General features: G+C 41.1%; 1 protein-coding gene across 1 annotated transcript; it reads right to left on the reverse strand.

Moving 5' to 3' along the window:
- Window positions 1-345: 345 nt before the first annotated feature.
- LOC149199282 (putative disease resistance protein RGA3) lies at window positions 346-1,866 on the reverse strand. The gene has a single exon (XM_089400528.1). The coding sequence runs from the start codon at window positions 1,864-1,866 to the stop codon at window positions 346-348; it is 1,521 nt and encodes a 506-aa protein (XP_089256654.1).
- Between the last annotated feature and the right edge of the window lie 13,642 nt (window positions 1,867-15,508).

Here is a 15,508-nt window from a genome sequence, read left to right on the forward strand (position 1 = left end):
CATTCAAATTTAAAATCTTAAGGGAGACCATACTCCTAAGCAATTTGCTTGGAATCTCTTCAAGATTTAGATTTCCAGCTAAGTTCAATGAGGAGATTTCTGGAGCTCGGAAGGACACCGGAAGCCATCTCAATTTGTTGTGGTTCAAGAAAATCCGAGTGCGCCCTGAACATTCATCTTTAGTTAAGGCTGCCAAACCCTTACCTGACCGGCAGTAGAAGTTTTCTTCCCGTTCAGCGATCTGCATTCCCAAATCGCGCAGGATGTCGTGCACCCTGAAATACACCACGGAGCCATCCACGTCTCTCATTATCGGTTCGATCAAGCAACGATCCGCTAAAAGGTTTATGTAAATTCTGCCGACCTCAAATGGGTCGTGGCTACGCTCAACGATCCGCTAAAAGGTTTATGTCCATTCTTTCTTGCAAGTAGCCCTTCGCCTAGAAACAGCATAATCGGAAGTTCGATCCAGATGATCTGGTCTTCTAAAAACATAGATAAGTAGAGAAAGCATAATTGCAGATTAACGTCGTACCCGGCCAGGGCATCGTAACTCCACCTCAGGGGATCATACAGAGCTTCTCGAAGGTCTTGGCTGTCGGCGTTCGGCAGCCTGCCGACTGCGAACTCCCATTCTTTTGGATCAACAATGCCTGCCATTGACCTGCCAACGGCTTTGATAGCAAGGGGAAGCCCTCCACACTTGGCACACACAGCCCTGGCTGTTTTCTCCTCAACGCTTACTAGCGGATTTCTATTATTATATGGAAAAGCGTGATGAGCGAACAACGGCCAACTGTCATCTTCGAGCAAATCCTCCATTTTTATTGCGGACCTTTCTGCATTAACCCCCATCTCTAACAGTGCTCTGTTATGCCTCGAACTGACAAGAACTTTGGAGGTCGAGTGGTCGGTTAGCAATGGTACTCTTAATTCTTCCAGCAATTTTGCACCTTCTCCCCAAACATCATCTAAAAATAAGACAAATCTCTTTGCCTGCATACTGTGATTCATCCATATTTTTAAGCCTTCTGAGTTCATGTTATGTTCCAGGTCACGTACATTTGTTTGGATTGCTATCTGCTGACAGAGTTCTTTCCCAAGACTTTTAAATGACGGAAACTGAGAAACAGTAAGCCAAAGCAATAAGCCTTCGCTAAAGACATTCCTCACCCTTTCACTGTTGAAGACTCTCTTGAGAAGCAGAGTCTTTCCAGATCCACCCTTGCCTACTACACCAATGCACGAGAACTCTGAATCGATCACTAGTTTTTCGAGTGTTGCAAAAGCTCTGTCTTGTCCGACTATAAGGGGTTCCTCGATGAAGAATCCGGTGGAAGCAAGAGATTGGGAAGCGGTTGCAGAAGAAATGGTTGAAGGCGGCATGACTTCGATGCTTTCCTCTATAGTCTGCCCAATTTCCTGCTTGAGTTCCTCTAAGAGCTCAGGAGTATGGGCCCATGCAGCCAAAGGAGACAATTGTAGATGTTCTTTAATATCTGAAATAAGATGACTGATCTTTCTACTTGATTGATATCGGAAAACAACATTATACCTTGGAGCAATTGTGCACTGTTGGACCAGTTCTGATGCTTCTCTGAGAAGCAGATCCAACTTTTTAAGCCATATATTGATGGCTGAAGCCTTATCATAGCACCGAGAAGTGGGAATTCCACTCCCCCTATTCAATGCTGGGCGATATCGCTGGATCTGCTTGATGATAGGCTGGATGTTTTTTACCAGACGCTCAAGGGAACCCAATTCTTTCTTATAGCGAATAGCAATCCCTATTTGGTGAAGAATCTTGTTGATTAAATTTTCAATGGCCACACCAACAAATCCAGAGACCACAACAGCTTCGGCCATCGTGTAATTTTGTATAACACAAACACAACGAAAACACTCGCACAGAGTATCTGTGAAATTTTCAAAATATATTCAGAAGTCTCAAAATGACAATTTCATCTCCCAGCAATAATACGGTTCGGTAGATATTTTAAAACAACTTAAATCCACTAAATCCATAGCTTTTCTGACTGACATGTCACAAATCAAATGAATGGACCATTTGAGTTGTCAAAATGAGTGAACCATTTCAGTTGTCAAATTTGAGTGTGTAATGTGCCTTTTGGAACCCTAACTTATCACGTAAGAAATGTGGGGTTTGGAATATTGACTTGACTTGACTTGACTTGGAATATCGCGTAAGGTGCGGTTAGAAATTTCTGCGGTCAATCTCGACTTTTGGTGTTTCAAATTTATGTGGTCAATAAGGCGAGAAGACAAAATGGTTAACGTTACAAATCCACTGCTCAAAACGGCTGGGAAAACAATAAAGTCCTAACGTTGGAATTTGGTTGAAGTAAAAAGACACCCATTTACTCACCAAGTACCAATTTCCAGGTCAAAGTCCAATAAACTCATACACATTACACAATTTGTATGCTCTAAGATCATAAGATTGGGACGATTTTTAACATATCTGTAAAATCTAACCCATAGAGTTGCAAAGTCTGTTTAATATCGGGATTCAATAATTCAATGATTTAAGACTTTATGTTATGGGATGTTTTAACATTATTTAAGACTTATAGGTTCTATTATTTAATGATCTAAGATTTTATGCTATAAAATTGGGATGTTTAGTGTGTTTAATATTGTGATTTAATAATTCAATGATTTTATATCTTAGTTTCTATTATTTAATGATTTAAGATTTTATGTTATAGGATTGGGATGTTTTAACAATATTTAAGATTTATAGGTGCTATTATTTAATGATCTAAGACTTTATGCTATAAAATTGGGATGTTTAGTGTGTTTAATATTATGATTAAATAATTTAATGATTTTATATCTTAGTTTCTATTATTTAATAATTTAAGACTTTATGTTATAGGATTGGGATGTTTTAACATTATTTAAGACTTATAGGTTCTATTATTTAATGATCCTAGACTTAATGTTATAAGATTGGGATGTTTAGTGTGTTTAATATTGTGATTCAATAATTCAATGATTTTATATCTTAGTTTCTATTATTTAATGATCTATGACTTTATGCTATAAGATTGGGATGTTTTAACATTATTTAAGACTTATAGGTTTTATTATTTAATGATCTAAAACTTTATGCTATAAGATTGGGATGTTTTAATATTATCCGAGACTTTATGTTATAATTTTGGGAGGTTTCAAGTAACAATATTTATGGCAAATCCAATAATCTTAACTAATATGTTTTCTATCGAATAAATAATTTAATAATCTAAAAATGTGTGCTATAGGATTAGGAAGACTCTATTTGCTTAGTCACCAACTACTAATATGCATATCAAATATAACCAGTGGCATTGCAAAATCCTTTCGTGTATATATTATATTCCAACTACCTATAGTTTGTTTCGATATTATATTTCAACTACCAATGTCCATCTCAAATTCAATAACCTTACACACTAAATATTATATTAAATAAATGATCTAATGACTTAAGCCTTTATATTATAGAATAGAATTGGGAAGACTTCCCTAATTAGATACAAATATCAATATCAATGTTAAATCCACCAAGTGGCATTCCAAAGTCCCCACATTTAGATATTAGGTCCCAATTGAAATTGTAAAACCAATAAAGGTTACTTGACTACAACTAAAAATGTGTGGACCTTGCCTCATGTACCATTTTCTTAATATTAATATGTACTAAAAAAGTGTTATGTACTTTGACTCTTATCTTATCAACCTTCTACTTTTTAAAATTGAACATCATATATTGTAAATTATGGTTTTGTTTTTCTAGTTTCACTCATATTCAATGTTATATTGGATCTACTTGATGATAGGTTGGATGTTTGCTACCAGACGATCAAGGGAACCCAATTATTTCTTATAGGGAATAGCAATCCCTATTGGAGTAGTCTACCCAAGTGGTAGAACCGCCCAAAAATAATCGCTGGCCGAGAAAATATATGTTTACGATGAAGAGAATGGAAAGGCAATGGTTAGTGGAAGAATGTGTTTCGGGCTATGTTGGGCATGGAATCCCCCCACAGCATGTTTTGGGGCTCAAAGCCCAAGTTTTGAGTAATATTATTGTAAAGCTCTGCGAATTGTGGGTGTGGAGCACGAATTGTATGTTAGATTCATAGGGTTGTCTGCCCTAAGTGTTGAATGTAGTGTCGGCCTACCCATGGTCCGCGGACCATGGGATTCTATAAATAGAGCGAGGCTCTAAGTTTTAAAGTAGTTAAGCGAAATAAGAAGAAAGGAATAGATCGAGTCTGAAAGATAGCGAAGCATAGAGCAACAGTCTAAGTGTTTTGGGTCGTAGTAGTAGGAAGAGGCTCTGCAACTGAGTGCACATAGGCATGGTAGAGTCTGCAGCTGAGTGTGTGGACCCCTACAGCTAAGTGCGCAAGGTAGAGTTGAGTCTGTAACAGAAGGAAGAAAATAATAAAGAGAAGTTTCATTACCAATTATGTGTATCTGTTCTGAGTTATTACATGTTTGATATTACTTGCACTTATACTAGTTATTCAATTATATTGTTTGTTTGTTGTGTGCACTTGTATTGTGAATATTGTTAAGTATAAATGAAAGTGTACGAATAAGTTAGCCAAATCAGCTAATATCGGATTGCGAGTAGGAACTTGGGTAATAACATTGTTCGTCCCTTGAATAGGGTTGCGCGAAGGCAATATCTCAGGCTGCAAGGTACGAGTAAATGCGCCTAGTGACGTGCACGTTGGGTCGAACCACGGACCACTTGAAATCATCAGAAATATCCAGGGTGAGAAAACTTGGTTCTATCACCCTCCCATACTACTTCGGGTGAGACCTCAGTCCACGCTCTACGGGATGTTGCCGAAAGGGCCAGTAGTACTGGGATTTGTTTGGCTAAATCATCTCTGAACCCGAGTGAGGCCCCTGTAAGCCAATAAATGGTTCCTTTGTTGCGACCAGGATCTGCATAAGGGATGTCTGATGTCGTGTCATTGGAATCTAACTAAGAAAGAAATTGAAAAGTGGTTGGATAGAAAGATTCACGAGTTTGAGGCGCAGGAAAACAAGAATCCGCAAGTATTAAAGGAACAGTGGTTAGAGCACTACGTGTATACGGAAATCCATGAGATTTTCTTTGCATCCTTCCCCTTTGAGTTGTATGAGTGGATCACAAAGCTAGCAGACAGTCAAGGGAGGTGTAGGCTCGAAAAACCAATCGTGTGGACTCCGAAATTAGTGTGTAGCCTAGAAGCATTCGAAGATAAAATCACACGCATTGTGGTCCATTGGCTCGATTGGATTATAGGAGAGTTCATCACTGAGTTCGTGGTAGACACGTCAGTCAGCTACAACGAGGCAGAACGACGTTTCCTCAAAGGACCGCGAGGTAAGTACATTAAATCTTTGAATACCTGGATTAAAATGCTACTGTGCGAAAAGCAGGTTATGCAAATAAATTAATGTTTGGGACTACACGAAGTGGGAAAATCTACAGAAATGGAAGTAGTGAAGAGTTAGAGACTAGTCCCTTGATTTCACCCTCGTGGGAAAGCGAGGAGGAGCTCACAAAAGTTTCTCTGAGGAGCGCGATCAGTCTGTTAAGGCAGCGGATTCCATGCATACCACCCCCACATACACCGCCACCGGTTTCACCATCATCCCCTCCATCTCCATCCACACCACCTCCGCCACCAACACAGTTCAGTATGGAAAGCGCAGTAAAATTGTCAGTATTCAAAGGAGTAGGGAACGGAGATCTGGACCAATTTTGGTTCATGGTAAAAGTAGTATGGGAAGCACAAGGGGTTACAGAGGACAACATAAAGAGGCAACACTGGTAAGCGCGTTGCAAGATTGCGCACTGATGTGGTACATTAAGCACTGTAATGACAATCCAAATGCCGAGATCGTAGAAATACAAGTTGTGCTAAACAAGGAGTTTAGCAAGCCAAAATCGGAGATGCAATCGATTATCGGGTTTAAGGAGATCGTGATGCTTCCAGGCGAAACCCCATGGGAATTGGAATAGAGGCTGAAGGGAATGATTCGCGAAGCCAACATGACCTTGACAGATTCACAACACCGTGCATGGTTTGTAGCGTCCCTAACGGCGCATTTAAGGATGGCGTTGTCGCAATAGAAGTTATCCACCCATGCCAAAGCATTGGAGATTGCAATGAGACTGCACGAGACCCCTATACAAGATCCTGGCCTGGGAGTTTAACAAATCCATGCACAACTGAAAAATTTCTGTCTGGAAATGTAGAGTTTAAAACAGGGCAGGACAACTCGCCTAGAGTTGCGTGAGGAGATATGGGGCATCAAATGCAAGGGACAGGGACATGACAAGGATCATTGTCTAGTCTTCATGAACTATTTAGTGGTAGGAGGTTCAATGCCATTGAGACCAGAGGCACAAGCAGGGCCGAGCGTGGCGCCTACATTATGGTGCACGATCTATCAGATAGGAGGAAAACATGCTACAAAAAATTGTCACCTATTGCAGAAGTATACCTAGACATCCCAACAATTGTTATGTAATTTCTGCAGGTTGGTAGGTCATGACTAGCGCACCTGCAGAAGTTATGATCTAATGATGGATCGAAACCCTACCTACAGGGTGCAGACTGAAACACGAGCCCTTGATCAAAATTCAGGACTAGCGTGCACTGGATTTCAGGGGCGTGACTGAATTTGAGGTGGAATGGGCCTAGGAAGAGGTCGCAAACAGCTGATTTGTTACAATTGCGGAGGGCCAGGACACTATGCCCACGATTGTACAAATCTGACAAGAGCATCATTTTTATATTGTACTCAGTTCGACCATGAGATGGAGGATTGCCCTACCCTAATAGCGAGGTTGCGTGATAAGGGAATAATCCAGCTTCCCCCAACTCAGAATCTACAAATGATGAGGGCTGAGCCGTGCAAGGAGGATCTGAATGTGAACATTGTGCTTCAGAGCGGTATCACAACATGCAATGAAAAACGTAAGCAACCTGAAGAAAGTGCCTGGGTTCACAAGGCTCCTACAAAGGAACCTGAATTTGATTTGGATCACACAAAGGAGACATTCATGGAAGCTAAGAAGAGCTTCACGGAGGCCTCCACTTTAGGTAGTAAGGATCAACTAGAACTGGAGATGGATCCTTCAATGGTTACTACCTTTATGGAGACATGTATGAAGCTACTACGCGACAGCGGGGCTGTGAAAGGACTGCAAGAACTTATCACTAGGTGCGCTAGGTCAGGAGAGCCACGAATAGTACGAAAGCTTGGGAAACATACATCATGAACAGGAAGGGAAATGAGATTGACTGCGCAAATCGGTGAGTATGAAATGGAGAAAGTAATTCTCAATCTAGGATCGGACGCAAATGTACTGCCAAAGTAGACATGGGAATGCATCAGCAGGCCCGCGTTGCAGTGGTCTCCTATTCAATTATGAATGTTGAACAAACAGAAGATCTTACCCATGGGAAGATTACAAGGAGTAACGGTCGATATTGAAGGTGTGAGCGCACTGGTGGATTTCGAAGTGATAGAAATTGTTGACGATAGCAATCCCTATCCTGCGCTATTGGGCATAGACTAGGCCATTGATATGAATGGAGTCATAAAACTGAAGAAGTGCAAAATGATTTTTGAGAAAAAGTCACTACGCATAATAGTACTGCTAGATCCTGCCGAAGGAGCGCGATATACAGAACCAGTGCGTGATGATGATAGTGATGATGATCTCGATTGTATCTACAAGATAACCGTGTGAGAGCAGGATTGGGCGAATCCAATAGCAGATTGTAGGATTTCGTGGAGCATGACAACTCCTACACTTCGAATTCGGAAGAGGAAGTAGAACGACGACACAACCAATTACACAAGGTAACCACGCTAAATTGCAATATGATGATAAGGTCATTACGTTGTGTAGCAACATAGGCAAGGGATCTACCCATGTATGATGGATTGACATCGGTGGAAAAATTCCTGAACAAATTTGAAAGTGAAGTGCTAGAACAACAGTGGTTCGATGCTCTGAAATGGGCACTACGCGCTACGCTTGCAAGGTGGTGGGGTACACACCAGCAGAGTTTTGGGGATTGGTGCGACTGCAGAAGGGTGATGCTTGTGTGATTTGGAAAACCTCAGCTACAGATGAGCACTGGTTTTGAAGGGCGAAATAGCTTGCACGCCCACCTTTCCAGATGGATATAGGCATATGATACATAGACCGCACCAACGCACACTGCTATCATAATAGAAAAGAGGAACAAAATGTAGAAGCAGCGAAGATGAAGCACACCGAAGATTATCAGCGGGGAAGCCTTTTACAAGGTGTGCAGAGTGTTGAATAGGGTCCACCATGTGAAACGCACTGACTGGGACCTGCACGTACCTACAAACTATGGGCTTACAAAACAACATGCAAGAAACTAATGGGACAGACACCTTTCCGGTTAGTCTATGGCGTTGAAGTTGTCATGCCCATGGAATATATTGTACCCAATCTGCAAATAGCAGCACTCATAAGGATGACGGACTGCGAAGCTTTGGAGGAAAGACTCGTGTAATTGGAATAACTTGAGGAGGAACGGTTCTTGGTAGGTTTTCATCAGCAGGTTCAAAAACAGCGTGAAAAAGCTTGGCATGATCGCCATATTAAGTTGCGCACATTCAAAGTAAATTACTTAGTATTGTTATACGACAACAAGTTTGAAAAAATTCCAGGAAAATTCAAAATGCATTAGCTAGGACCATATGTGGTTAAGGAAGTCATAGATGGAGGCACGGTCCATCTCGTCAAATTAAATGGAGAACCCTTCCCAAGCAAAGTAAACGGAAGCCGCCTGAAGCCTTACGCAGGTGGGCCGACTATCTGACTAGCCGACAATAGTACAGTCTTCACGCTCCAGGGAGTTAGACAAGGGCATGGGACTATAAACACATATCGGTATGGCTGCATGGGAACAGTTCAGTTACAATGGACTCAAAAGAACAGATACAGCAGGTCCAGCAAGCAGCAACTGAATGCGCTGCAGACATCGGGATAGTTCGAAACTAGTTGGAGGGACTCCGTACCAAGATCGCCACACCGACAAAGTGACTCAAGGATGAGTCATGATGTTTGTGTTGGGAGCCTGTTGGGCATGGAACCCCCCCCAGAACATGTTTTGGGGCTCAAAGCCAAAGTTTTGAGTAATACTATTGTAAAGCTTCGCGAATTGCGAGCGCCGAGCGCGAATTGTATGCTAGAGTCATAGCGTTGTCTGCCCGAAGTGTTGAATGTAGTGTCTGCCTACCCATGGTCCGTGGACCATGGGATTCTATAAATAGAGCGAGGCTTTAAGTTGTAAAGTAGTTAAGCAAAGCAAGAAGAAAGGAATAGATGGAATCTAATAGATATTGAAGCATAGAGCAAGAGTCTAAGCATCTTGGGTCGTAGTATTAGGAAGATGCTCTGCAGCTAAGTGCACAGAGGCCTGGAAGAGTCCGTAGCTGAGTGCGCGGACCCCTGCAACTGAGTGCCCAAGGTAGAGTCGAGTCTGTAACAGAAGGAAGAAAATAATAAAGAGAAGTTTCGTTACCAATTCTATGTATCTATTCTGAGTTATTACATGTTTGATATTACTTGCACTTATACTGGTTATTCAATTATACTGTTTGTTTTTTGCGCACACTTGTATTATGAATATTGTTAAGTATAACTAAAAGTGTATGAATAAGTTAGGAAAATCAAATAATATCAGACTGCGAGTAGGAACTTGGGCAATAACATTGTTCGGCCCCTGAATAGGGCTGCTGAAAGGTAGCATCTCAGGCTACAAGGTACGAGTAAGTGCGTGTAGCGACGTGCGCGCTGGGTCGAACCGTGGACCACTTGAAATCATCAGACATCTACAGGGTGCGAAAACCTAGTTCTAGCACCCTCCTATACTACTTTGGGTGAGACCTCAGTCCGCGCTCCGCGGGCTATTGCCAAAAGGGCCAGTAGTACCGGGACTTGTTTGGCTAAATCATCTCTGAACCTGGGTCAGGCCCCCGTAAGCCAACAGGCTGCCTGGGGATGACCACCAACAAGGTGAATTAATGATGTACCTTTCTTGGCACTCAGACGTCGCTAATCCAAACACAAATTTTGAAACTGCGCCATTCATCGATTTGAAATTGAATTAGTTTCCCACGTTAATTTTATTTTCATTTGCAGTGAATATGCGATGATTGAATTAAGTTTGGGGCTCAAATCGCAGGATTTGGATTCTTGGAGAGAGAGATAGGGAACCTCATCTTCATGTCTCATCTCATGAGTCCATCCACTAGGTCTTCACTTGGGAAGCAATACCATACCATGTGCAGTCATATTGGGGGATTTATATTGAGGAAAAAATGACATAATATATTGGGGGATATATAGGGGATAAAGGGTTTTTATATTGGTAGATATAGAAAATGGAGTTCAAAGTTAATGAAAAAATATAAAGGGGTATAAAAAAATGTAAATGAAAAAATGGATACCTACAATATCTAGTGAAAGTAGGCCTTTTTTAAATTGGGAAGGTGTATTGGGTTTGTATTGGTAGGGGGTAAAATAATGTGATTCTCAAAGGTATTTTCCAATACATAGTCAAATAAAGGGTATTGTATAATATGCCACGAACGCATGTGATATGTCAGAGGTTCATTGAGTGAAGCCCACGTGAGTCCACCAGAGTTGTAGTAACGCACTGACTCGAAGTTGTTAGAGTCGTAGTAACACAATGCGGGTGGAATTTGACATTGGAGAGCATCAACCTGGGTGTTCCCATCATGGCTTGGTCACAACATTAGGACCAATTTTCTAACTTAATATTTTTGGTGAAGGAGTTGAAGATGAGCATGGAAGTGAAGAAGTGGACAAAAGCAAACAACAATGAGTTAGTCACAGTTGAAGAGGTTGAGAAATCCATCAGATCATGAAAGATGAGAGGTGATGGAAATGATGAGAGAGCCAAGGAACTCAGAGATGTCACTCGAATTACTGTTGCAGATGCAGAATAGTCATGCAATGTGTTGGAGTTTGTCGATCATTAATCTTGAATGAACGAAATCAAACTATGATTTTGGCCAACTTTCAGAGTTAATGATTAGGCCTAGAAAGGTTTGAAATTGGAGTATTGCAATATTTTATAGGCTGACATATCTCATGGGCTTCAATTTATTGCATTATAGTTAATGATGTATGATATTCATACCAGATGTAAGCTCAATCTCAGGAAATAAATCCACAAACTTGAATAAATTTTCTTTTTAAAGTTTAAAGAAATATTAATCCCTCACGAACTTTGATTTTGAAACAATTTCAACCCATTTTAGTTTTGTGTTATAGGACGGTTTCAGTCATAAATAAACAGGTTATAAACTAGAATGTACAATGAATTTATCCTTGAGTTATAAACTTGTTGACGGTGTTGGACCTGCCAACATGTCAGGTGATCTCCCCTGTAAGAAGTCCCAACTAGACCTCAGATTGTTTGGTGTGGGAGTCGCAACAATGGGTCATACGGTATTTCCTTGACCACGGTTGCACGCAAAGGAAAGCAGGATGTCCTTGTTGGTAGCAAGGGTGTGACCAGCACAGAAAGCAAAGGAAGGTGCATGAAGGGTTCTAATACATGGACTGGGGAATGAGTGCACCCCTTAGAAACCTATGGAAACATGTAGCTTGAAAGGGAACATACGAGAAAATATTTATCACAAGCTGGAAAGCAAGTGAACCAACGATCCAAAGTGATGGTTAAACCAACAACACATCTCAATAAGCTTCATACAAACATATATAGAAAATTCCATACATATATGCATAAGAAAACAATTACCTATATTGTTAGAGTAACCAAGATAGCTGAAATACAATAACAACATATGCATGAAATGTGCTAGATATGTTATATTAAGAAAGTGAAAGTTACAATCATACATACAACCATGTCCAACTACTAGTCTTGACAATGGAACGTTACAGTCATTGTCGCCTGGTCCTCCAAAGATATATATTAGCTCTACACTATGGAGAAGCCAAGGGTTGTTACAATACACTCCAACCTTTCTCTAAGATACTTTTTAAAGAAGCTTGGCTCCCAAAAGCATGTACAATGAGTTATGAAGTTCTATAAATAGCAAAGGACAGGGTGACCCTTGACATTCACATTTGTGAGTCTTCACCTACCCTCATGACTCTTCAACTACTACATGACTGTCACATTCGACTATTGACACTTGGTATTTCACTTTTAGAAGATGTTACATTACAATCTGCACATGTACCCATGTGAGACAAAATGGCTTGTGTAAGTCATGCAAGACATCACTAAGACTTGGGCAGGCGATGATCAACTGTGGCGAACCGATGCCAAGTTTGGTAGTTCGTGATGGTGTCCATGTATTCTGTGGTGACATCCTTCTGGAAGTGAACTCTTACCTCCGTTGCATCTGGGTACACTGATTTGGCTCCTCTGTCCAACTCATGTGATAACATGTGCATCATAGTCTTGAGTGTAGCTATACCAACAACATACTGATGCATAGTGTCTGTGTTGATCTCTAAGTTTGTATGGTGGCTATGCACATCAACTCATCAAAATACATGTCGAGCTCCAATCGGACATGGTTCTTTTTCTTTGCCTCGGTGAGTGTGCCAATGGAAGCCTGCAAACTAGTGATGAGTTGTGGGAGTTCCTTGTGGTTTCGGACTTGACTCTTGATGCATGCCTTCAACTATACCGCCATGGGCACCATCATATTAGGCAAGTGCAATGGGGCTCCTTTTTACTTCATTGTCCCTATTTGCATGTGGTCGATAGCAGTGTGTAAGTCTAACAAGATGTGTGATCTCCTACGACAACGTTGCTACCAACCATTGAGATGGACAACTAAATTATGCATGGTGACGAATCTGGAATACAATGTCTACATGACTGTCTCGAGAGACGATACTTCATTCATTCTTTATCTCTTAAACTCTGCTTTGGTAGATGTTGTAACCTGCTCTCCTCCTTGCTTGGCTGCTTGTAACTCCTTAGCCATTCGCTCGTTCTCTACTATCAAGAATCAAAAACTCGAGCTAGTGGTTTCAGCATATGCTCTAGTAGCATCGACCAATGTTGCTTGATTCTTGGTGCACATCAGATACGATCACTCATTCTTCAAACTGCGCAGGAGATACATGGACATCTGGAGTAGTCACTATGCGCGATTGAACAACTCTGTGTTGTGACTCATCGAAAGATATATATGTTGTGCATCTCTGCTTCTAGATTATCTTCAAGGATCTCAATGTCTCCTTGATCTCTTAGGACTTGCTTTGATTCTAGATCTGTTGAAGTCGGTGGGTTGACCTCTTGGTCATGAGGCATGAGGTCAATATCTTATTTTGACTTTGGTTGAATCGTCTTCATGTCCATCTGCTCTAACATTTTCTCAATCTCTTGAGTGAAGTCGTGCTCTTGTGATTTCTCACCCTGTATGCTTTGTGTCAACTGCTCGGATGAGTCTACAAACTGTATGGGCACAGTTTCATCAATTTGTGCATGTTGCATCTCCAGCTGCGTCTATCCCTCCTGTGCTTCCTTCTCTCTTCTACGTAGCTCTTGTTCTTCCCGAAGTTTCTACTTCAACTCTTGTAACTCCTTTTCTCTTCCCTCCATCCTTTGTTTCTCTTTTTTCCTTTGTGCATTCGTTGTCACCTCTTAGCCTTAATCTCAAAAGCTTCTTTCAACACAAGTGGATTTGCTTTGAACTTGCAGCTTTGCTTTGCCTCTGCGTTGTCAACAACCTTTATCTTGCATTTGTTATGCATAGGTATGTTACACTCTGCTACTGATGATGATGCTTCTCTCTGAGATGTTGCTTCCTTTTGCTTTGCTAACCACTCTGTGGCTATGACGACCATTTCATTGAGCTTGGAGAAGTTATAGCAGTATCTCCATGGATCTTCCTCAGGCCAATGACACGCCCCGTGGATCCAAGGAAACCACATTCTCGCACAGTGGTCCTTCACCAAGCAATGTGGGTCATATGGATTGAAACTTCTGGTGCCAAAAATTAATCTCTTAAATTAATCTGTCATGACCTGAGCATGCTTAGGATTTTATATCTCATACAACTCGATTTATAAAGGAAGAGTGGGCCAAGGTACCTTCTTCTTTCTGTGCAGTCTAGTTGACAACCCTGTTGAGATGTGATATGACACTTCTTGCATGATGAGATTGTCCATGGAATATTTTGGTAAAACATACCGAGCCTTCTTTGCATTGTACATCCATATGAAGGTGCCAAGGGGTGAGGCATACCATTCTGCTATGTCAATCAATGACTCCATCACCGCCATTGACATGCAATATGGATCCTGATCAAATATCATTTTGTATACGGGGTGACAAAGTTGTCTAACAACTGTGTGATAACTTCAAGAAAGTTTCATTCGGAGAACAATCTACAATAAGCATGGACAGAGGTTTCTGAGGGTTTCCATGCCCAACATAAGCCTGGGAACTGCTAATGGGCACATACGGCATCAAATATGTACACGAACATGTATATCTCTGATTGCTAACCTTTGGGTGGATGTTAGGCTTCTGTTACTTGTTCCTTCAACCTAAGAGCCAACATGTTGGACTAGTTGCATGGTATTCTTTCATTGGCCAGTTGGTCCATAACAATCACCCAACTCTGCGGGAAGGTTTTTGTGCTCTATTGGTTGTATAAGAAGCATGAAAATATGACCAAGTATTGATATGCCTTCCACAGTATCTTCATCTTGTAAACCTATTTGGATGTTGTCCTAAACTTGGCTGGCTTTTTCACCCAACTCTTCAAGGTATCTCTTGAGTTTTCACTGTTGCTAGGTCTGTTGAAGGGTGTATCCATTGTGATCGTCGGCTGTGGCAAGTGATACATTTGTTGAAAGTCCTTCGCCCATAAGGTAGCAAGTTTTATAGCACTAACACTGCTCCACACCATTGTTTGAGGATCAGTGTGCGACACAATCCAGTGGATCATTTCTGCGCATGGAAAGGCAGGATACCTACATGCAATCGAGTACAAGCTAGACTTATGAATGTTCACATAGACCCTGTGGTCTTCCATATCTTCCTCAAATGTTCCTAAGAAGGTGTCGTTGATGTCCTGCCATTTCACCTTGATTTCATTGTCTATGAACAACTTTGTGTCTTCGTAGATAGGCAAGATCATAGACACTTGCTCAAATGCATCTCCAGTTGCACTTCCAACGGTGTCCTCTAACCCTCCTCTCTTGGAGGCCATTGAACCTGTACTCTTGAGAGATAGACGAACACCTGCGACACTTGGAGACATAGAAACACTCATGGAAAGAAATCTTTCAGTTGAAAACCAAAACAAATTTGAGGACTGAGATGTAACATACCTAGGTGACTGATAATAAAGATTGCACAATTTTCACCGGGAGGCTAGGAATCTGACTACAAAAATTGCGCAAGGTACAGTTCGA

Source organism: Pinus tabuliformis, chromosome 2_1 (genome assembly GCF_031772625.1).
Source record: "Pinus tabuliformis cultivar Carrire ecotype Pingquan chromosome 2_1, CPIR1, whole genome shotgun sequence".
NCBI classification, from domain to species: Eukaryota; Viridiplantae; Streptophyta; class Pinopsida; order Pinales; family Pinaceae; genus Pinus; species Pinus tabuliformis.

Coding starts and splice junctions, on each gene's coding strand:
- LOC149199282 (XM_089400528.1), bottom strand. CDS start 1,866: ATGGCCGAAGCTGTTGTGGTCTCTGGATTTGTTGGTGTGGCCATTGAA.